At 40.8% G+C, this 24349-nt stretch overlaps 1 protein-coding gene across 4 annotated transcripts in view; it reads right to left on the minus strand.

Annotated features, from left to right (window-relative positions):
* kcnh5b (potassium voltage-gated channel, subfamily H (eag-related), member 5b) overlaps nucleotides 1–23466 on the minus strand; it is a 79396-nt gene extending 55930 nt beyond the window's left edge. For all 4 annotated transcript variants that reach the window (XM_029493539.1, XM_029493538.1, XM_029493537.1 and 1 more), the window contains exons 1-6: nucleotides 23274–23466; nucleotides 17523–17646; nucleotides 15097–15203; nucleotides 14703–14831; nucleotides 7159–7274; nucleotides 3017–3409 (exon numbers count right to left, since the gene is read on the minus strand). In XM_029493539.1, the coding sequence (XP_029349399.1) occupies nucleotides 3017–3409; nucleotides 7159–7274; nucleotides 14703–14831; nucleotides 15097–15203; nucleotides 17523–17646; nucleotides 23274–23346 (942 nt within the window). In that variant the 5' untranslated portion in view covers nucleotides 23347–23466. The remainder of the gene's footprint in view (nucleotides 1–3016; nucleotides 3410–7158; nucleotides 7275–14702; nucleotides 14832–15096; nucleotides 15204–17522; nucleotides 17647–23273) is intronic.
* Nucleotides 23467–24349: the final 883 nt, after the last annotated feature.

Raw genomic sequence — 24349 nt, forward strand, 5'->3', positions numbered from 1 at the left:
ATCGTTTTATATCATTCTGAATTTTATAGACTTTTCTTTGCAAACCTCATCTTTTCCATTCAATTCTAACTGTCCAGCCAAAACGGCGACTGATCTACGATGTGAAAGGCAGAAAGATGAGTCTCCCCAATGGAGTTTCCAGCATAAGGTATCAATATTTAAGCTGCTGTGTGCTGCTGTATGTGTGTGAATGTAAGTGAGTTGGCAGCACCTGCACATTAGCACTTATCGCTCGTCAGTGTCTTGAATCCTGCATTAAAATACAACTAAAAATAGTTCCTGCCTGTTTCAGCCAAACACAGCAACGGGGAAATTCAGTCTTTACAGAGCCTATAATAATCACTGCTGTTCTCTTTCACACTGCACCTTAAGCCGCCCACACAGCGTCCTCAGTCAGCATCCATCCATTCCCGCAGCCTGCTAATACAGGGAGGCAGCAACAAAAACGTCAATTTAGCAAAGAGTGGAAAAACTGTGGCTGGACAATTTATGTGTCATTGATTACACCCCCCAATACCGGACATACCAACGATTTCCTTGTACACTGAACAACCTACAATAATAGACCAAAAAAAAAAAAAAAACGACTGATTCACATTAATTATCTATAATTCTCATACAGAAATGTTCTTTTCAAAACGCAATAAGCAGTCCAATTTACAATAATAGGACTGCTGTTTTCCATTTCTCTCCTTAATATGACTAATAAGTTATTAAAAGTTACTTTAATAACTTGGCTAATTGGCTTCTCTGACAGTCAGTTAATAGATGTGCCAGATAATTGCTTCACTGAAAAGCAACAACGCCCCCTTTTCTTGTGTAACGTTAACCTTTAACTTCATTGGCTAGCAGTAGGTGTTCGTCTGTAATAACACCAATAAACTGTTATTTTGTTATTTGGGAATGATCTCCTATCCTACTCATCACAATCTCCTATTATAACACAAAATATAAATAAATAAATAAAATCCAAGCTAAGAAAGTCAGAAACTGCCAACTTTATTGTGACTTTCAGAGGTGCTAAGAAATGTCTTTAAAAGTCACCAGTGTGTGTGCGTCTGTGTTGTGTTGGTGTTGAAAGTTGTTTCAGGCAGGACTAAACTGCTGAGGGAAGTGTGGGATCATTCTTTGGCATTAAAAATAAAAAGATGTAAAAAATGTTGCTGCTGGCAGCTGAAACACTGTTATGATGACGACGATTATCATTATAATTATTATTGCTGCCGTTCAAAAACTCCTGTGATTAAACCCGTATTTGGCACAAGTGCACAAGCACAAGCCCACTGTGTGTGTGTTGACATACACACAGCTGTAGATACACAAACGTGTGTTTTTACACAAACAATAAATACACACCCACACACGAAAAGATGAAATGCTCAAATATTAAAGCGAGCACAGCATTAGTAGAAGTCACTTGTAATTTTTTATTTCGCTTTCAGTAGACTGCTCCTTCCACTCAGGCCGAGGTCTAATTAATTCTGTGGAAAACCAAGCGGAAAATCACCTATAATGGACTTCAGGTCATATTGATATAACTCCTCGATTTCTGACGGGTGTAAATGGCCGTGAAAACTACTCAGAACAGGCCTGATCTCATTACGGAAAAATCTGACAGAACTCAAACTCTCATTTCCAGAGGCAGAGATATTCAGCAACATCTTCACGAGCTAATAAAGACACAAGCATTATGTTACGATAGAAAGTTTCAGAGAAACACGGTGACAATAGGTTTCTTTATCAATGTCAAACGTGCTGAAAGTCCTCCTCTGTGCAGTCCTTAGGCCGAACAGCTGATGACACCATTATTCCATCTCTCAGACTTCAGACTATGAGTATCAGCTTTTGTTCCGCAGCCTGAGGAGACTCACTTTAGTCACAATGGAAAATTATCAACACAATCCCACCATCATTACACTTGTTCCCAATTCAGTTCTACATGTTAGCAGATTTAAGTACATCCACGTGACCTCAGAGTCATCAGGGTATTAACTATTTAAAGTATTTCAATACCGACGTTCAAGCTATTACTGCAAATCACGCACTTTTAGAAACACAATTTCTCCTGCCTGTACTGACATCCATCACCTGCTCAGGTTAAAAAGCTGTGTTAACATTTGTACACAGCTAAGGCTCATGGGGACATTACTTTTTTGGACTCATTTTGATTCTTATATATAAAACTTGCACCTGTGGTAAATGTGTTTTCCTAATACACCTGTACTTACTGGATTTAAATACAGGTGTAAACAGGGTCACAGTCATGTAACCCAGAAGAGCCAGGCAGCTGAAAACTACACCAATCAGAAAACTGCAGGAAATGTTTGAGAAAACGATGATTCATCCTCTCATGGGACCACTTACAGTAATTTAGGCACTCGAGGGCAGGACACGAAGCTTCATCATGCATTGTCAACAACTGCATCGGGCTTTCTTCATTCAGAGGTTCATTTTCACACGAGTTTAATTCAGTGGATGAATCAAGTGATTTCCTGAAGTTCTCCGAAAGGACAAGTGCTGTACAGTTGAGTGCAGCAACAATATTGACGTAATGGATGGAAAATCACAGGTGCAGCTGAAGCTTTGGACAGAAATGTCCACTCAGTGACTAATGTAACACAGTAACTAATGGGTAGTTTTGAACAAATTTTACACCAACCATCTGTGACATTATGATCCCAATATAAACAATATCTGGTTACCATGGCACTTGGCAGCAGGTGGGATTTATTTTTTAAGGTGAATCTACACAATATTAAACAGTTGGCAAATTAGTATTTTTGAAATCTAATTAGAATTGATTTACATTAATAGATGAAACTATCTGATCTTATGATGTGAATGTGTCAATATATGAGTTAGGTTTTTTTTTTTTTTAAATTAGCTTTATAACTATATTTGGACATTTCTGGTAAGTCGAGCATTCGTTATTAAAATCATTTTTGCAGATCTCATCAGCTGTGCACCCCTTCATGCACAGCTGTCTCCAGACGGAAAAAACAGAGCACAATCCTACCTCGTCCACATTCTCAAAGGCGTTGATGATGTCGTAGGGAAGGCAGGACAGCAGGTCGATGACAAACCAGGTCTTCAAGTAGTTCATGCGGATGAGCTTGGGATCGGAGATCACCTCTCCGCCGGGCCCCACGAAGGTGGTGTGGAAGTTGAGGACGATGTCCACCAGGAAGATGACGTCCACCACACTGTCCAGCACCAGCCACACGATGTTGTTCTGCTTCGTCTTGAAGGAGACGTTGTAGGGCACCATGATGGCTGTGTAGAAGGTGAGGATGAGGATGACCCAGTCCCAGGTGGTCTTGAAGGTGCAGTAGTGAAGGATTATGTGTGGAGGTGTTTTGGGGGCTTCCTGTTTGTACTGAGGGAGGATGTCAGAGTTGAGCTGCAAAACCTGGAGATGGGACAGACCAAATCGTTGAAACCCTTTATTTCACTTCCTTATTTACTTCATTTATACTAAAACAATTACTGGACTTCACTTTTCAATATAGTAAGAATTCAATATTCAAAATTTGAATGTATCAGTCACCATCCTTAATCATTTCAATGCTTCAAATCTGAAACTCAAATTTGTATTCAATTATATTTGTATGTATATTTACAATGATGTAACTTTCTGTACTTTAATGTATTTGTAGGATATTTGTACTTATATAAATACTCATTATACTTCGGGATGGACGTCAGGCATCTTGAGCACAAGTTCCCTCTTATTACAATTAACTTGATTGATCAACTGATTAATCTATGGAATAGTCCTAGAAGAGAACGTTTAAAAGACATCATGTAAATAAAAAATAGATTTTTTGTGAAAACTACTGTAAAGATATAACTGATACACAATATAAATATAATTCATCAAAATAGAAAAACTTCACATATTCAGAGATGTTTAAATAGAAATAAAAGTCCTGCCTTCAAACAGCAGCGCTCTTCACTGCTTCACACATCCACTCGGCTCAACAAATCATCTATTTGATCTTATTTCAGTCAACATGAATTTTGGCCTCGTTTTCCCACTGTAGTTATAAGGCCAATAAAAATAATGAACCTCCAGTTTTAGCTCATTTCCACATTTTCAAATTACAGCTTCACTAAACCATTTGTTGTATATACTTTTTCCTTTCTACAAAACATTTTTATTTCTATTGCTTTTGCTTGCTATTTTGATATTTGTTATGTATAATTTGTTCTTTACTGTATATATTTTTATTCTTATCCTATGTTGTTTGACGTCTCTGTGTGTAATGCTGCTGCTGCTACAATTTCCCAGCCTGGGATAAATAAAGTATATCTATCTATCTATCTATTGTCTTTTCCATTCTTCTGTGCTTATAACATGGTTGATGTTTCAGATGGTGGATTTCTGGTGATTTCTAGTTGTGATACACCTAACACAGTTCGCCACATCACAACAGGCTGTAAGACGCTAGCAGGTCAAGCCTACATGGAACACCAGGATGTTTTGTTTTAAGTTTAACCTTGGCGTGTCTTAGGAGAGGTGGAACATTGTGCAGGAAAAGTATATTCAATTTAAGCTGTTTTTTTCCCTGTCCAGCTTTCATCTGTATTATTCATCTTTTCTCAGTGACAAAACCACATTATGATAAATTTGGCTTGAAATGAGACAACGGCAGAGGAGGGGTGGAATGAGAAAAACAAAAATCAGATGAGAGGGAGAGAAGTGTTGACCCAAAAGGTAAAAAAAAAAAAAAAAAGAAAAAAAAAATAGTAATAGTATTTTGCAGGGTAGTGATCATCGTGCCGCTGAGCACAGTCGCTTCTTCAGAACACAGACTGCATTAAACCCAGCTGATATTGATCACACACCAACTATTCAGCTCTTTTTACACCAAACTCCATATAATTCTGTTTGTACCGGTTTGTATCTCTGCCATCACGCCAAGCGTCATAACGGCAGAGCTGCAGCTCATCTGATCGTCATCCTCAGAGCCGCCATTCAAACAAACTCCTGGTCAAGAGCAGCGTTGCCACTAAAAAAGGAGACTGACGAGCCCAGCGGCATTGTGGGAAGAAACAGGAAAACAGCTCTGCTTGTGTGACACTCGACAGAAGACGCCAGCTGTGCCTTTCAGGCCGCGGAGCAGATGGATCACCTGCGATGTCTATTTAGTGCACTCAGGACATTATGCAACCCTCTGCCATCCAACGGCGGGCAGGGAGAACGGAAAGGCGGGTCCTCCTCCCTCCCATCATAACCTTCTGCTGTTTTTGTCTTTTTTCATTGCATTCTTCTCTTCCTTTCCTCCACATCTCTGCATACGTGCTCTTCTTCTCCCTTCACATATTTTACTATCGCACTTCCTTCACTTGTCTCCATCTTTGGTTATAATTCTATAATACGTCTTCTGATAACAGATGTTTTAATTGTTGAAAATGCTGTCCATCTTCACTCTACGTGTCTGAAGAACAGCAGAACATACAACATGTTTACAGAGTCCAGAGCTGACAAACAAAGCATCATGAATAAGCTTGTGGGTTTTTTCTCGTAGCTGCAGTTTGTTGTATTCTGACAAATTAACCATTGTTTGGCTTGGTTAGTCGTGGGCTCTTTTTTCTTATTTCCTCTTCCTTGCTTAATTTGGACTTTTTTTTTTCTTTTCAGTGCCCTTTCATGGTTTCATCATCTTTTTCCTCTCCTTTTGCTGCCCTTCTGCCCTCCCTGTACATTAACTGTTCTCTTTGCCCTCACACTTCTGCTAAAATCCCTGCTCACTTTGTGTGATGAAACTCAAACAAATTCTGATTAAAGGCGGTACACCTCACACAAACCTTCATGAATAAAACAGAAAACGGAGCTCCAGCAAGAGGAGACATCTATCATTTATCTCCCCACCCTCCGAAATCCATTTTCAAAATCCTCTTGCAGCGGTCACAATCACTTGGAGTGCTCACGGTTCCCCGTCTCTCCACCCAGTATGAAATTTTAATGACACCTGCAGTTCACGGGAAAAGAGGAAGCACCACTCTCTGTGTCCGACAACTGCACTTCCAGGGCAGGAGGGATGTTGAGTGTGTGCTGAGGAATGGGTGGGGTGGGACGGATGGATTCAGGACGTGGTTGTGTTTGAGGAATTGCAGTGTGCTTGTGTTCTCTCTATCAGCATGTACATTTGGGTGTGCGTATGTGTGTGTGTGGTTTTGTATAATCCAGCACTGATAAAAAGGTGTGAATGTGCCTGTTATTGTATGAAGGTTTTTTGTGCAGAAATAATGAACAAAGAGAGCAGAGAGTTGCTGTTGTGGCACATTTGCAGTGTGGATGTACACGGAGGAGCTTCCAGGTAGTAGGTGAGTTAGCTTTATTGTAGCAGTGTTGCTTCTCAAAATGTGTGTTTTGGTTTGGAGCTTCCTTTGGCAGTGTTCATTTGAGACAGCCTATCCTTAAAAAACTATTCTTAGAAAATCTGACAGTTTTAGTACTAAGTTAATTAAGAGCAGGAGTAAAACAGGAAATTCTGGGCTCTGCAAAATCTCACTGGCATTAGGAGTAACATAAACCTTGTTCATTTAACGTATTCAGCAGTATTTATAAACAGCCTTTCCCAAAGCCAAAGACCTTTGCTGAACGAATGCCACCAGCTTGCCAGGCAAGTTTGAAGCTCCAGTATGAGATATGAGAAGGGCTTAAGTTTGTGACAAAGGGAGAAATACTTTAAACGGCCTGTAGATAATAAATATGGTGCTAAATCTTCATGGAAGCAGCAGTTTTTTTTTTGCCAAACAAAACAAAATAAATAAATAAATGACATTTTAGAGCTGAAATAGCTTTAAAACTCTCTGACCAGTTTAAAAACTGATGAAAGACTGACTTTGTGAGGCCAGCAGAGCAGACATTGCACAGGAAGCAACATAAACAGTTCAACTTGTAAGAACAAAAACTAAAATTAATAGTCTGGCACTGTGCTGCTGGTCGCTGGTCGTAGCACTGTCTAACTTTATATCCAAGTGAGCTAGTAGTCAGTTTAACCACAAGTTAGAAAAGGGGTACCTGGCATAAAGCAGAGGTGCTACGTTACTATGGTTACCTGTGGTTTTAGAATATTTTTTATTTAGACAGTATGACAGTGGTTATAATGTGACTGTGAAGATCGCAGCGTGTGTGTATTTTGTGCTCACCTCCGCTAGTCTGGACTGTTTATGGCTGACTTCATGTTTGCCTATGGGCGCCAGCTGCTGCAGCGTGTTGCGGTTGTTGGTGAGCGCACGTGTCAGCCGTGCAAACTTGGTCCATCCTGCAAAGATGTGACATTAATCAGTGCTCAAGTCAAAGACGTCACACACCTCAGCTGGCACTTCAGCTTTGACACTTCACTTCTGCTACAGCTCTGTCTGTTACATACACATACAAGCTGCCAATATGTTTGCTGGAAATATAACCACTGGAAAACAAAGAAGCAGAACAGCCAAGAAAAACAAAAAAAATTCTCAACCTGCTGAGCTGCTGACACAGTTTACCGGTTCATGACAACAGTATGGATCCCAAATATTCCCACAGCCTCCACTTGTTCTTCCCGCTACAGAGCTGATATTAACCGAGTTTTCTCCAAGAAGATAATTCATATCTACAGTACAGACAGCATGATGTGAATGCAGAACGAGTCTTGCCATCCATGGCAAATAATCCAACAAGCTCAAAGCGTCCTTGAACACAACCGAATCCCCACAAGCTGCAGGGTTTCTGCTCTGCAGCCGCCCAGCGTACGCTGACCTTGACGTGGACACAGGAGCTGAAGGAGAATTTCTCCTTCGGGGGCCCAGCGACACAAAAAAAAAAAAAAAAAAAAAAAAAACGCTGAAAGTTTAGCATAACGTTAATCTAATAAATAAAAAAGCTCTGAGGAGGAAAGCTACTGTCTGATCCATGTCTCAGTGTAGTTGCCTCTCTTACCATTTTAATTCTGTGTATGAGCTGGAAGGTTTATCACACTGTTTGAGCAAAGCTGGTACTTCCTCTTTTACTGTCATATTAAAAGCAAGAATGCAGAAGAAGAATCTCAACTTTTCCTGTGTGTGAGGCAGAAATTCCTCTAATTAATACCAGTCTGTACATCAGTGGTTATTCTCCTGACACGGGGCCGACCACGCCGCCACTGACGGGCGCTCTTACTGCACACTAAAAATAAAATCAAATGTTTCAACGGGCAGAGAGCAGCAGAGCAGCACATACAGTGGCAGCAAATCATGATCGACCCGACCTTTGAGGGGGCCATTATGAATAAAATGTGGAAATAGCTTTTAACCCTCAGGCTTCCAGCCGCCCGGCCCTTTCATTCTCTGTTCAAATGGAGGAGGCCATTCACTTCTCTGTGCAGTGGTGTGAAAACAGCCCAACACAACACAGCACTGACACACATATTGTATGGCTATCAAGACAGCGCAGACTATTCGGAGCTGATTCTAAACAATGAGTCGAATCTTTGAGACACCTCCCTGGAGGAAACTGATGTAGTAGCTGCTGTGTAACTTACTGTACATCTTCAGCTTTACAGCTGCATCTGCTTTGTGATTTTCCATACACTGATACTAAAACTTGGCACTGTGCAGCCACATATACTAAGCCTCGGTGCTCTTTAGATTTTCTTTCTCCCTCCAATATCAGTCTTGGACAGAAATTGCTGCAGTGGTGCCCATATACCTCAGTATATATTGTAGCATATATTGTTGGCTGTTGAAAAGAATTCAGACAGCCCAGATTCAGATGATTGTCACTTAACTTGCTCTTCTGAAGCAATACCTCATGGTGGTAGAATCGAGGTATGAGAGCACGAGAGCACATAAACTATATTACTGCATAAAGCACATTTCAACTGCTTTTACATGACATTAAATATATATATATATTACATAGTATACAAAGTTTATATAGAATCTCAAATTAAGTCAAAATAATAACAATAAGCAATAATAATAATCTGCTTTATTTGTAATGTACCTAACATTTTAAAGATGGATGACAATGTTAGCTAAGCTAACTGCTAACGATTGTTTACATTTGCTGAAGCAGAAGTGACACTGCAGGGCTTTTAAACGTCGTCTTCAGTTGTGGTGGTGTTTCTTTTACTTAAGCAAAGGTCTTGAGTGCTTTTTTATGCTGTCTATAAAAAAGCAATGGTTGCATAATTTGCTGTATAGTGTGCATTTATTATAGAGGAGTACAATACCCTGATGTGTTCAGAATAATAGCGACGCACTGGCATGGAAACAGAGTCAATGTGCTCTTTCTCAGATTCAGAACCACTTTCAATGTGAAGTAAAATGGAGGAATTTATCTTGGTGGCTCATATAAATACATGCTGACAGCCTGCCGGCCTCCACCGTACGCACTGACACAGAAGGACAAAAGGAACTCACGTGGAATACGAAGAAAAACTGCAGGACAAGTAAATAAGAGGTCTTTTTTCCCCAGTTCATAGTAATAATAATACTCCTGCAGTGGTTCCCCACAATAATGCAACACTGCGTGATTTATCAGACTGGAGCACAATGGAAGTGGAAATTTAAAAAAAAGAAACCTAAAAGGCCTCAGCTAAAAATAACAGGAGAGTAGAACTGGTGCACGCAGCACAATGTGAATTCTGAAGAAAGATTTTGATCAGCAGCTTCACTTTGAAATAAAAACTGAGCCCAACAAAGACAGAATTTACAGACAACAGACAAACGGACACGTGGAGGATGCACAATGAGCATACATTCAAATTTAAAGCTTCAGTGTTAAATTTAACGCCTTACGCTGCCGTTCCTCCACCACGGTGCGTGCTCTTCGCAGATCAAGCTGGGCTCTTGAAGGGAAGGTGAAAGAGCTCAGGTGTCACTGAGGTGATCACATGGATGTTTGTTTGGATGAACTCCACTGTACCTCTGATGTGCGTTAAAACGTCATGCACTGATTTACTTGGTGTGTTGTTTCACTAAAAAGTTCACCCCTAAGATTACTTCTGTATCTCCTTTTCATCATTTATGACTGCACTGATGAATGTTCTGTACTGCCCTCCTTTATTCTATTTCTGTGAAAGTGCTTTGAGATCAGAGCCATATGAGGTAATATCCTTGGTCATATTTCTGCAAATAACAGATGATTACATTCTGTGCTTCAATGTGCATTTTCCTTTCAGGGGAAAATAAATATTTTACATAACAAGGAATGACTTGCTCATTAAGAGGCACAGAAGTTTCAAAATCTCAAAATATCCAAAAAATAATGCAAATAAATATGAAGAGGATACAGAGACCACATTGAAGAATAACTCCTTTTGTGATTTCTTTTTTAATAAACCTGGTTGGTGGCTGGAATTTATGTTATTTCTGAATCTTCATCAGTGTGAAATATCACCTTAACTGTCAAATGTAATTTGTTACCCAACTGCCCCGCTGCCATTTTGAATTTCTGAACTGAAAATACAAGTTGTTGAAGCTGAACTACATCAAAATGAATGTGTAACCACATTCAGCACAGGCAGGTGGACACTGGCCTACAATGTCAGGAGGCTCCTGGTGCTGTTGACATTAGTCAAGCTCTGACATTATTTTTAATCCCTGACACTGTGATTCTGGTTGGCCTGAAAGTCTCAGACTAGTACAAAATGGTATAAAAGTAGTCTTTATTTCCAATTAATCGACAGAGAAATTAGTCATCAGGAGCATCCCCAGTTTGGACCAAGCTGCAAAATCACCAAAAATGACTTCTGTCTAACAACTATTCTTGGTAAAAAAAAATATTCATTCTGTCCATAAAGGGAGAGGAAGCCAAAACCATCCTAGTACAGCAGCCAAACTCATCAGCCATCATGCCAGGGGCCTGTTTTACAAAAGAGATGTGATAGTGGCATCACATTGCACACAATCAAATATTACAGATATAGATAGATATAGATAGAAATTTCTGTCCTACAGGGTCCTAAGAAACACAAAGGCAGGACTTTTTATTTGTCTCAACTGACATTTTATATGACAATAAAGTCACTGAATTCTTGAGATCAAACTTCCTTTCATGGATTTTGAAGTGACTATTACAGCTTTTAACAACAACAAGCGAGCATAATCATACATTTTGAAAGTGAAAATGTTGAGGCTCCTGTTTTCACACTAGCTGTTTTTCTATCTTGATGCTGCTGAGATAACAGCTTCAAGCTTGCAATCTAAAATACTGTAAAAATCACAGAAAAAGTGTCTGAATCTGGGTTTTCATACGGTCATTTGGTTAAAATGGGGGGAAAAAGGAACAATTTCAGGCAAAAGTGAGTCATGAGCACAGTTCACAGGGTGCAGAAAACACATTTAAAATCTGTTGTTGAGGGCAGACATTTTTCGCAGACCAGGATCTGGCCTGACGCTGACACACTGTGACGTGCCGAGCCGCCGGAGCTGCCAGGGACGGAGCTGAGAGCGAGTTTTGGTCTGAGAGCACAAGCGAACTCAGCTGCCAGGGCCTGCGGCAGCGAATCTCCCTCCCTCACAAATGGCCTCTCCCACCCTCCTAATCAGCAGGCGGGTTAAACTGCAGCCTGCAGAACGCTGCTCTGTGATACAGCACGGTAATGATGCACCCGCACCGTGGCCCTTAAACAAGCTGCACTGAACTGAAATACAGCGCAGAGGACTGGCTGCAGCTCGTCAGTCAGCTTATTGCCAAGGTTATTTTTTTTTTTACTGCTCATGTCTACAATACGCACCTGTTCGTTTGTGCTGCTGACAGAAAAATACAGCTCAAACTGACTTTGTCTCATTACCGTGATAACATCTCACCATGTTATTCAACGTAGAAGCTTTCAGCTGCCAAAAGCCATCTGTTTTTCACAAATTATTATTCAATTGGCTTGATATATAAATTAACAATTTCCTATAGTAACCTCATTATTTTGTTTGTTTCTTCAAACCAATGAGCCCCCAGACATTTTATCTGAAAATTGACTTTCACAATGAACTAATGAACACACAATGAACCGTTCACTTCACTGATAAAATAATCTCATAATTGATTCATTTAAAGATTTTATTGACAGATTAAGACTTTTTGTTTTATATCAGAGAAATATTGGCATCGACTCATTTTTTAATTTGACTCTGATTGGATTTCGACTTAAAGCTGCATCCTGCTTCTTGACAATCTGTGTTGTCTCATTTCTTTTACATTTTCATTCAGTTTGAGGTGTTTTGGTTTTTTGCATTTATTTCTTGAGTCAAGCAGCTTTGAATTTAGCCTGACTGCTAACTGGTTACATAAACAAGCCTTTACAGGCACCAGCCGCCATGAGCTAGAGATTTATTTCTCTTTTGTGGCATTAAACACAACACACTGCCTTCTGAGTTTGCTACACCACAAACACAAACACAAACACACACACACACACACACACACACACACACACACAAGGAGAACTTTACCAATTACAGCCACATATTAACCCATCTGCTTTTAACGACAAATCCCCCAACCCTAATTACATGTCATCACACTACGCTGCCTTCAAGAATCATTTAGAAGACTTTCCAGAAAACCAACATCTGACTCTTTTTTATCAACTCAGTAATACAGCAATAAGAAAATTGTTCAACAAAAATTGTTCAAAAAACAAAACAAAAAGTTGGATAGTAGTTGGATCATGAGCAAATTCCCAAAGCGTATTCCCTCCCTGGCTCATAACGACAGGGTTAGGGTTAGCATGTCTCCTGGTAATGGAGGGTGCAGCGACGAACAAACAGCCAATCGTGAGACAGGTTGTTGTTTGGTCAGTGCAGAGACAAAACGTGCAGCCAGTGAAGTTTGGACATGTTACTGACTGTCTGACTAACATGAACAACTGATCTGTGCTGGAGAAGCATCCACACAAAAGCTGGAATACAACAAACAACCTTTTATAAGGATTTAACCATTTACTGAGTCGGTAAAGTTATCATTATTATCATTATTACATCATTTTCAATAATCACTGATAAACAAATATGGACAGTTTTATCAGTTCAGCATTTTTGAAAAATCACAGACCTGTTGATAGAACATGTGAGGCTTTTTATGTTGTCAACAGCATCTTCATGTGACTGACACAGATGTCTACCAGCTGATGTGACAGTATTGGTTCCACTCAAACACTAATTGCATGTTCAACTCACGTCATTTATGTGTCACTGAGCACACATAATAAATGAATACACAAATCACATGACACACTGTGCAGGTCTCTGCAGGGATGGGGTGTCCATCACCACGTGTTTACATTTGTGCGTGCATTAAGGCGAGGGGAAGGGCTGAGGAAGGGGTGAGTGGGTGGGGGATCCTTGTCAAAGGGCAAATATACCCGCTCAGCAACGCCAAGAACGACTCCCAGGGCAGGAACTGACACTGTGCATCAGTCAGGGCACGGAGGACAACAACGCCACCCACATCTCCTGTGATTCCTGACAGCACCACAACCTCCTCAAACACAACCTGACAGCTCGAGACGTTCCCACATTGCTGAGAAACAAGACTTGACTCCTTTTTTTTTTTTTTTTTTTAAACATCCAGCCACAGCTTGGAATGAAATAAAGAGCGGAAAAAAAGATTTGTAGCAAGCAAAATGTTCTGAGGCTTCTCTGTGGGAGAGGAAGGACAGAAGAGGAGGAAGAAGGACAGAAGGATGAGCAGCAACAGAAGCAGGAGGAATACAAGAAGAAAGAGGAGAAAAGCAATAAGAGGGAGCTGGGAGGAGGACAACATTGGGGTAAAAGAATGTATAGGAGAAAATAAAGAGGAGGACATAGGAGGACAGTGATAAGAGTATTTATAAGAAATTAAAAAAAAGGAGGAGGAGAAAGAGGACAGGAAGAGACAAAGCCAGATGAAAATATCAGGGTGGATAAAGATGAGTGGGGACAAAAATCTGTAGAAAGAAAAATTAGAAAGACGGAGAAGAAAATAAGAATATAAATATGTTAAATAGAACATGGAGGACAAGAGTGTAGGAGGAACACGATAAAGAATGACAACAAGGTGGAAAAAGGTGGATGAAGTAAAGCCATGGTAAAAGAAGAATAGGAAATATGAAAAAGAGAATATGGAGGAGAAAGATTAAAATAAAAAGATTTAAATGCTCGGCAGGAGGAGGAAGATGATGAAGGATCACAACAAGAAGAGAAAAATAAAAGATGGAATGAAGACAGAGATGGAAAAAATATTAAGAAGGAAGAGGAATGAAAATGGGAGGAAGGAAGGAAGATGGTGGGAGAGGAAGAAAACCAAGTTGAAATGGGAGGAGGAGGAGGATGAAGAAACATAATTATTATGTCCCATCAGAAGCCAACTGGCATTATATTACATACTGGGGCATCCAGCCATGTCCTAATCTGGTTCCCACTCAGACATTTTGTCACATGTCATCCCCCGTACCCCTGCCCCCTCCCTCCCTGCCGCTCTGCTGGAACTCTTTACTATCTAATAAAACAGAAACAGCACAAAAATAATCTTTCCTGGTGATTCGGCACAACAAACCGCACATCATGTACTCAGGTTTTTCCATTACATCAAAGACTTTTGGTCCACACATCTCTTCTTAAATGCTGCTGTGAATTACCTAATATTAAAACGATCCTCCTCCAAATATAACTGTCATATAAACCAGACATTGTTTGAGCAGAGGTGTTTTTAGAAGCAGTGTCTTGTGTCCACCACGGACAGCAGTGCTCACCTTTGGTGGTTTCATCTTCGATGGGCTGCTTGAAGAGGGTGATGTCTTTAAATGTGCAGAGGAACAGAACCACCTTGTCATTCTCGTTCCTGATGGGAGCCACTTGCATGTAGAACCAAACTGGACTTCCTAGAAAGATGATGCAAGATTTTAGCTGTGTTGTAATTAAGTCTGATTTATTTTTGTTGCTATTGTTTTTGAGTCCCCATTAAAATGTCCCACTGGCAATTTTGTCTGGCTAACAATCTAAAGCCCCAAAATCTATCTTGAATTTACAACATAAATCAGAGAAAAGCAGCAGATGTTTAATTGATTAATCAACATATTAATCACTAATGAAGGTAACAATCAGCTGTATGAGAGACATCTTGAAATGAAGTCGGACAGCACTCACTGTTCTTTCTATACAGAAGAATCTCGAAGCAGTTGGATTCGTAGTTGTCGAATGTCTGCCTGACTTTATCGATGGTCTTCTTGTCTGTCAGCTCTCCATACATAAAACTTCAAGGAGGAAAGGAGCGACGTGAGAAACAACAATTGATTGTGGCCTGACCCTTTAGCCTTTGACCCCTGTTTTAGTAAAACTCATATACTTTAATGGCATTATCAATCTGTTATCTTACCATAAAACGTCCATTAAGTTTTATGTTTGGTTTTAAAATTGAATGAATTGATGCGGTAGCAGCATAAATTCAGCTCCCAGTGAAGGGTTGTGGATCACTTTTGAACTGGTGCAATGTGCATTTCCTGGCATGGTTGTAATTATTCCTTAAAGGGCTGAGGACATTTTAATCTCTGCTAATATAATTACTCTGAGTGATTACTTTCTCCCCCAAGATCCACGGAGAGGTGCAAACAAACATTTACAAAATTCTCCACTTAGGGTTCACTGTGTTTTGTCTTTGCATCCCTGTATTAATGATGAAGTCCAGTTAGTGTCTGGAAAAGAAGACGGTGTTGCAGTTGGTATCTGGATCCATATTGACACAAGCGGGAATTCATTTATCAATTGACAGATTAGCAGCAGGCATGCGTTAGGATGAGGAATCTCGACATGTTGAACCGATGCCAGATGACTGCAGCATAAATGTTCCCTCCTTCTCCAAAACACGCCAAAGGTCGCAGCTGCAGCAACACTTGACCTCCAGTTTTTGCCCCATCTCTCTTCGGCAGACTTTATATCAGGTACTAAAATATGATATGTTTCTTGATAATTTAAAAAAACACCTGTAAATGAACCCATTGTGATCTGACTGACCACCTCTGGAGGTTGCTCAACTCACATTGTGTTCTGATGTGCAGTGTGGCAGTGTGCGCCCACAGCTGATTTGTTGGCCAAAACTAATCTATTAATCTATCTATTAAACAATAAATAAATCAAAAGAGCAGAGATCTGATTTCAATGAGGATGAGGAGAACAGCTTGAAAATATCTCTATTAAATCTAAAGGAGCAGTAATTCTTGTACCTGTGACCCCCTAAACTAAACCTTTCATCACATGGTGAATATAAGAGAATTTGAACTATCTGGTTGTACCACAGACTTACATTAAAATTTGAGACCCAGGCAGGTATCAACCTATACCTATAATAAACCTATAATAAAACACTTATAGGAGAACTCTATTTGGAGCTCAAATATTTTTTTCATATGATTAATTGTCTTGGTATTTTTGTTTGTCCCTTTGCACCACAGTGAATCTGAGCCTTGTCTTGTTATATGAATTGTCATACCCTTGTCCTGCAGTTAGAAAAGTGAAAATCAAACCCCCAAAAATAGCATGGGCCGCTTTCGCAGGCCATTGACTTCCATTACTTGGCAGCAGCCTGAGATTTTAAGCTGTGGCTGGGCCCCTCTCGGCTCAGACTGTCAGTCTCAGTGTCCTCCTCAGCCCAGAGGAGAAGAGATCGTACAGAGCAAATCTCACTATCTCCTATTCTCATAGCTCAGTGTCCAAAGGAGCCATCACCCTCCAGTAAGGTCTGAGATGTGCCTGGGGACAGGAGTTTTCCTTTGGATCGAGATTTTAAAACATGTTGACTGACAGACGAGCGAGACACCGTCCTCGAGCTGGACCAGGCCCTGGCAGCTTTAAATTGGATTCATTTCGAAGTGTCGCTGAGCAGTGTGGCCCCCCTCCTCACCTCTCTCACACTTCTCACCTCTCTCAGCAAGGGGAAATGCTAGATGCTGAGGATGACTCTGCTGAGGTCCACAGTTATGAAGTGTGATACCAGAGCAGCTCTGGAGCAGTAAACCAAATCAGTAGTATGTCAACAGCTCTCCAGAGCAGCACTCTGTGGTTTTAAGGGTCACCACGGAGGGAGCGAGTTGGGGTGGAGAGGTGGGGGCAAACAATGTCACTTTTTAATCTTCTCTCTCTGTCGCTCCTTCGCTATACTTAAATAATGGATGAAATCTGTGCTTTTTTGTTTTTTGTTTTTTTAGGATGAATGGGGCACTTTGGAAAGGACATGTTTTTAGCTTTAAAAACAACGACTCATGGCTTCTCTGTGGTGGTTATAAAGACATTGGAAAGACATTGGTGTTGTAAAAATATATTGGTTTTATGAGCTCTACTTTAACTACAGCATTTAAACCATTAAACCAGGGATACTGGCAAAATGAGGCCACTGTGCATTCAGTTGAAGATGTATGCTAAAGTAAAGGGAATATAAAGATGAAACTAATGCATGTCTAGTTTAATTGTGGATGCAATTACAGTATAACAAGATAAAAGAAACCATTGGCATGCTGTAACTAATCATGGTTTAAAATGGCAACAACCGTTTACAGTGCTTAAACAAACAGGCGTCTTACCTGCATGTGCTGCTCTTCTGCATGACTTCAGCCCTGTGGAAGCCAGACAGTTTGCAGAATCCGTCATTGCTGTAAACTACAGGCCACTCCACAATCTGGGCGTTTCCCAGGAGGAAGCTGGTCTCTGACAGATCGGACAGGGCAGAGCAAGACGGAGACAAAGAGGGAGATGGAAACATCAGCCCGTATAACAGAATCAAATGAAAAGGTTTAACAAACAAACAGGCAAGCTATCTTTGCATCTAAAAACAAAGATCACTCCAGATACGATGCTGACACTCTGAAGCAGTTGATTTGCTGAAGCATGCCCAGTTTATGGGCACTGAGAGATGGACCATGCATTTCACATAACTGAAAAACTACCTTCACATGTCCCAGCTGCAGCTCTAACTGCTTTGTGGTACAGTAACGTGGCGATGCTGTGCAGATGGGCTGGTAGTGCTAGTGGTTCACAAGCTCTTGACATAGAAGTGCCACGTTTTCAGATTTATTTATTATTGGTCTGATTTTTGCACCAGTCAGACATAAAAACAATGCCATAGAGTTTTTCAAAAAAGTTATTCAGAAGACATAACTACATATTTGTGATGGCTTAATTAATCCAAGTAAATGTAGCAGATGCTCGGACAGAACTCGGTTTGTTTATTAAGTGGGAATGTTGGGTAAACTAGAAACCGGGACAAAGAAAGTCAGAAATCTACTAAGTAAATCATAAGAGAGGCTATCATCAAAGTATTTCAGGAAATGAATGTTGTGATGGCGACCATGATACTTTTAGCCACTGCACTGATATCAGCGTATCTACATCGGCCACTCAGAATGAACGCAGCCTTTGCCTTACTTGTTGATTTTGTTTACCACCATCTCCGGTTTCTGACATAAAACACACATATTCATCACATCTATGATGACCTCAGTGACCAGAGGCAGAAATGGTCGGCTGAATCAAGAGCGTTTCAGTTGGTTGAAACACCAGAGTTAACGTTCCTACTAAATAAATTTAAATATAAAACATCAGGTCAGGTGAAATCAGCCCTCAACCAGATGTACACGCTGCAAAGTGAGGACTAATCAGCGCAGCAAGACTGACTGCAGGCTGGCAGCTGAGAGGATGACACGGATAGCACGGTATCTTCCTCATTAGCAAAAATTAACACCACTACTCACCAGCTATGTTGGACTGAAAATATGAAAGTACAGGCAAGCATCACGGGTAACCACAGCACCACTGAAGGCACCTGCTGTGAGTGAGGGAATGAACATGGGTGAGTAAACAGCTGTTACTAACATCAGCTATGTAGCATTAACAAAGTGTACAAAAAGCTCATTTAAAGTGACCTCCCTGTAGCGTGGCACAGCAATTACTAGTTTCAAAAACTCTCCTTAATGTTTAGGGACACTCAAAGCTTCACACACAGTCGGCTGCTGTAAAATGACACCCCAGAAGAGTTCAACAACTGATGTCTCAGATGTTCATCCCCAAAGACAAACATCACGAAACATTAAATTTAAAGATTCTTCATAAAGAAGATCTTCAGTAGGTGATTGTTTGATGTTGTAATGAATCTTTCCAAACAAGCACTGAACAAACAACTTTTAAAAGCAGTTCCACCAACATTGCAATAAAATGTCCACTGTAATGGAGCAATAGCACCTAAGGCTAATCTTCCAAGTATATTTAAAGATACTGGCATGAAGCTGACCCTGAGAGGCCACAACAGTATCAGTATTGAAAAAACTCAGCATTATGCTAAGTTACTAAATTTGTGATTAATGAGCTAAAAAGTTGGCAAAGCTGTCGATAATGTTCTTCAACACCTTCCAGATCTGCTGCACAGGTAACTCTGGCAGATAATCAATCCCCCCCTCCAAAAAAAATTTCATAAAGTAAAATAGGTGGCCCAAAAAGAAAAAAAGCCAACATTGGCGCAGATACAGTATTTCCCACAATGCACTGCCTGCTGACAGTAGGGAGAGGAGACCTGTGGTAAAGATAACATTTCTGCAATGAATCTCAGATGGACCGTTTCATGCAGGTGTGTCAGCAGCTCTTTCAGCCAGGTTTCACTACAGGTTTTCACGGACTGATGAGTAAAACCATCCGACAGCACACCCCATTGATTTTACTGCTTACCCATCTGATGATATAAAAAAAATAGTAGCTGTAATAAAAGCTGTTCTAGTTGTGGTCAGATATCAGCAATGGACCTCACATAGAGTTGAGTGAAATCCAATTCCAAATAAAAACCGCCTACATTAATTCCCTGAATGCGTTAAAGACTGTCCATTAATCATGTAGCTGCATAAACTGAGGAAAACACATCTGCAGAACCACACCCACAGGAGAGAGAGAGTGAGGAGGCCCGTCATAGTTTAACACTCAGCAACACAACTGACACAAGAGGCACGGACAGAAGTCATTTTTCAAAATAAAACACCCGGCAGACCGCAATAGTCAATAACATGGAAATTAAACGTCATATAAATGTTTATTTACTTTCTGTGCGGCCCAGTACAACATGACCAGAGGCCTGGTGGTTGGGAACCCCTGATTTCAGCAATTAACCAAGTCATCAAAAAATATACTACTTGTTGATGAAGCTAGTTCAAAAGATTCTAGCAAAACTGGCAACGACTACCTGAGAACTTCGAGCGGTGGACCCTTGGTTGGACAAATAAAGTGAGATTTTCACTTCCATGGTTATATTATAGACCAAACAGTCAATTATCAGTTAATTGTGCTAATAATTGTCAAAACAAAACTAAACACAACATTACAGGGCACATTCACTTACATGCAGTCAGATCTGAGCTAGTCCAGCTTAGTATGACAAAAGCAGAGCAGAGCCTAACAAGCTGAATCTGAAATGGGATAAAATGGCCACCGTACAGAGGCTAAATATTGCTTTTTCTCTGGCACCTCCCTCAGGACAAACTTTACATTTTCTGCCCCACTTCTGAGGAAAATCTAAGAACAAAGGCAAAGCTGTCGCTCCATGTTTCATCCATCCAAAGACACAGGCTAACCTAACAGAAAGCAAACAGGACTGCAATGCACTGTGGGTAAAGTGTGAGTGTCACACCTTTAAAAGAACAATCCAGAACAATATCCACCTCATCTGTCCTCTGTACCATTTTTTCCCACACAATCACTTCTGTGATTTTTCAGCACAAAAAGGAACCAGAGTTACTAGAATTTATCGCCCCCATGTTTTAAACTGCAGTCGCCTGGGTGCCCTTCGAAATTAAAGAGCTGAGTAAGACTTAATACAGCACACACACAGCAAAAAACTCCAGAATCATCTTGACCTTTTCCGCCCTCCTCTTTCATCACAATCAATTACTCTGCTGAAGCCAGGTCCGCCCAGTACGGTGGGTAACGGGTGGGAAAGCCTCTGATCCAGCATCCAGACCAGAAGGTCTCCAGTGAAACCTACTGATGGGATTATTTTTGCTTCAAATAGCTCTGATTCAATTGTCAGGAAATTTCATGATGGGCTACATGAGACCTCTTCTTTCAGAATAACAGCAGGTTCCTCGACCTGTTACTCTGCAGGAAGAGAAACTAAACAAACAGAAAATATTGATGGACTGCTGCAGCCCAACAACTTATTCAATACAGGCAGATGAAAGCTGAATTCAATACGTGTTGACTACTGCATATAATGCTTATTGTGCACGATAGAAATATACCTGTAGTTGAAAAAGATTGATTTGATTACCTTTTGTTTGTCTTCACTCAGTGCTATCTACCATCTACAGCCGGTTATAATTCATTTAAAAGAAATTATTCTATGTGTCATTGTTCTGCATGCATTCACTATTACTGTTGATACTAACCTGGACAAGAAACTGATCTGGTTGGTTGTAAAACAATTAGTCCTGATTTGATAGACATCAGAACTAACTGATAAAAGTTCTGAATCATGTTTCACAATCCAAGCCCTAAAATTTACTAAAAATCTGCCATATTCTAGTTGCCTGGCAACATTCAGTGACTTCTTTGGACTCTGGGACCAACCTCGTATAATTTTCTGTATTATGATTCTCAAGACAGATTTGGAGGCTGGTATTGATTAAGGTACAGTGTCAATATTTGAAAGTCAATATAACATCAGCTAATAGACTCTTAAACAGACACATATATCAAATCAGCTCCTTTTTGGAGATTCCCCATCTTATTACCCTCAGGGGTCCAGAGACGCCGTCCCCTGTGCATCAGCAGATTTGTGTTGAAGTTATGAACTTGCTGGGGAATGTGAATCATTAACTATCACTATTAAGTGACTGTAGTTGACGCCAATTTATTTCTGTGGTAAACTACCAGAAATATGATGTGAAGCTACTTTGAAACTGGCAGAAGTCTCCATATCCGTACAACAAAAGTTCAGAGCATTAAATGTCACTTTTAGTATAACCTGTGACAATCAGAGTCAGAAGCATAAATTTGTTTTGTTTTTTTTTACATTAGAGTAAGAATAATTAAGTGAATAAAAACGTCAATGTAGATACCAAATATAGCTGTTTATGAGTTGCAGCCTTGTGTCTGATATTGGATGGCATGACAGAAACCATGCAACCCTGTGGCTGAAGTACTTCAGTGCTGCAGCATCTGATCTGATCTGAGGCCACTGAACAGTCCCACAACAATCTCCTCATCGTCTGCTCTGCACATCATTCCAGTCAGCTGCTCGTGTGACCTCTCAAGCATAAAAGAAACACACACTCACGCACACACACAGACACAAACACCAATGGCTCTCCAATTAGCGTTGAGAGCCTCCTGAGGGGCAAGTCCCACGGCTTTCCTGCAACCTCAAAACCCTGCAATGGGGGAAGCCGAAAAAACACTTTTCTGGAACAGTCTTCTTGACCTTCTATCTCCACCCGCCCACCCATACCCCCGACTTTCATCCTGGCCACTTTCTCCACTCACTTTTCTGGGAAGATGAAAGAGCAAGCTCAATCTAATCAGAGGAGAGAGAGAGAGAAAACTGCTTTTTCTCAGGTCAGTGCCAAGTCTAGGCACAGATGGAGAAAAGAATAGCTGTCTGCAGAAAAATAAAACCAATATAAAATGATCTAGTATAGCCAGCATGGGCAACAGGAGAGCTCTTTATTGTTCCCAGTACGTTTCTCATTTTACTAAACAACCTCCCACTTTCTCCCCAGAAACAAACTGCAGCTACAGTATTACATAATGACGCAACATACATCACAAACTACCGGCTCATCAGGACTCAGGGGCCCTCAAAAAACCCGATAACAATATTAACGTTAGGAGGAAGAGCTGACAGTAAGTTAATGATCACAAGGCTCCAGCTTTACTGGCTGAGCAGGTGTCAGTGTCTATCAAACACAAATGAGCGAGTTAATGACCAAAATAAACTTTTAATTTGGAGCTAATGACGCAATAACACGGATAATGATCTGGAGAGCTCATTTACATAATTTCATCCGAGAAAGTCAAACACAGAAAAATGCACTAGGAGAATAAGACGGTGCGTAAAACTGTGCAGAACCCGGGGAGAAGCTTCAGGCAAAAAAAATACATGGTATTTATCTCAAAGCAGAACCTGAGGTTCTGACTTGGATCAGTTTAGCGTGTTATCACGATGTTTAAAAAAAGGGAGACAGCGGTAAAGTCACTGCAAAGAAAGCGGATTGTTAAATCTCCCAGCTGAGTCTGGGTCCGAGGCGACCCCACACTGAATCGGACCTGACCTGCCCTCCACCCCTCAGCGGACTCACCACTTGAACGCCGGACAATGTTCTCCAGGAAAGTGTTCTGCGGTGCCACAAGCCCTCTCTTTCCCCCGGGCATCCTGCTGCGGGCGGGCGGAGCTGGTGTCTGTCGGGGTCGGTGTCGGTGTGTCTGCCACTCGGAGGTCGGTACTGATGCTGGCTCTCAGTCGGCCCGGTGGAGAAGCTCATTGTAACCGTGCGCTCTGGATGCTGGTGGCGCACTGAGCCGCGGCGGCGGCGCTGCATCCCGCTGCCTGCCCGGAGCCAGCAGGACGCATGCGTGTCTGCGGTTTGGGGCTCGGTCCTGAAATAAAGCAGCACCGACACTCAGTGTTTGAGGAACAAATGATAAAGAATGGACACAACAAGTAAAAGACCGTTTTACTTTACATTGAAGCCTGCATATGATGTATAATACATAGATTTAATGTTATTCGTTTATTCTTTAAATCAACATTGATTATGTAAACGCACTACTATTGTAAACACTACTGATAGTTTACCGATACTACTTACAGTCTTTCAACCGTTATCATTATCTTTCATAGATACTGATGTAGAATTTATTTTATTCTTGATAGCGTTATTAATAAGATCAAGCTTGAGTCAGTAAAAAAATAGCTGTCGATCCCTCACCTGATCAGTTATGAAATAAGTGACTGATAAATATTACAACTATAAATATTTAATACAGCCATTGATGTCCAGATGGAGGTAAAATGTTTATTTCTGTGACTGACAACAGCAAACTGGTGTTTATTAAGAAACTAATTAGCCTTTATTGGACTCGGACTCAGGAATTTTAATTACTTCGTTGTTTTAACGCAGCGTTCCCCAACCTTTCCTGCGCCACGGACCGGTTTAACGTCACAGTATTTCCACGGACCGGTTTAACGTCACAGTATTTCCACGGACCGGTTTAACGTCACAGGATTTCCACGGACCGGCCTTCAAGGTGTGGCGGATAAATGCAAGAAAAGAAATCGGATCGTCATAAAAACTGCAGCTTTCTAAATGTCACAATAAAGTGAATCCACTGTGCACTCATGGAGGTTTATCAGCAGCGTCCACGGAACATCCTC

Source organism: Echeneis naucrates, chromosome 22 (genome assembly GCF_900963305.1).
Source record: "Echeneis naucrates chromosome 22, fEcheNa1.1, whole genome shotgun sequence".
Classification (NCBI taxonomy): domain Eukaryota; kingdom Metazoa; phylum Chordata; class Actinopteri; order Carangiformes; family Echeneidae; genus Echeneis; species Echeneis naucrates.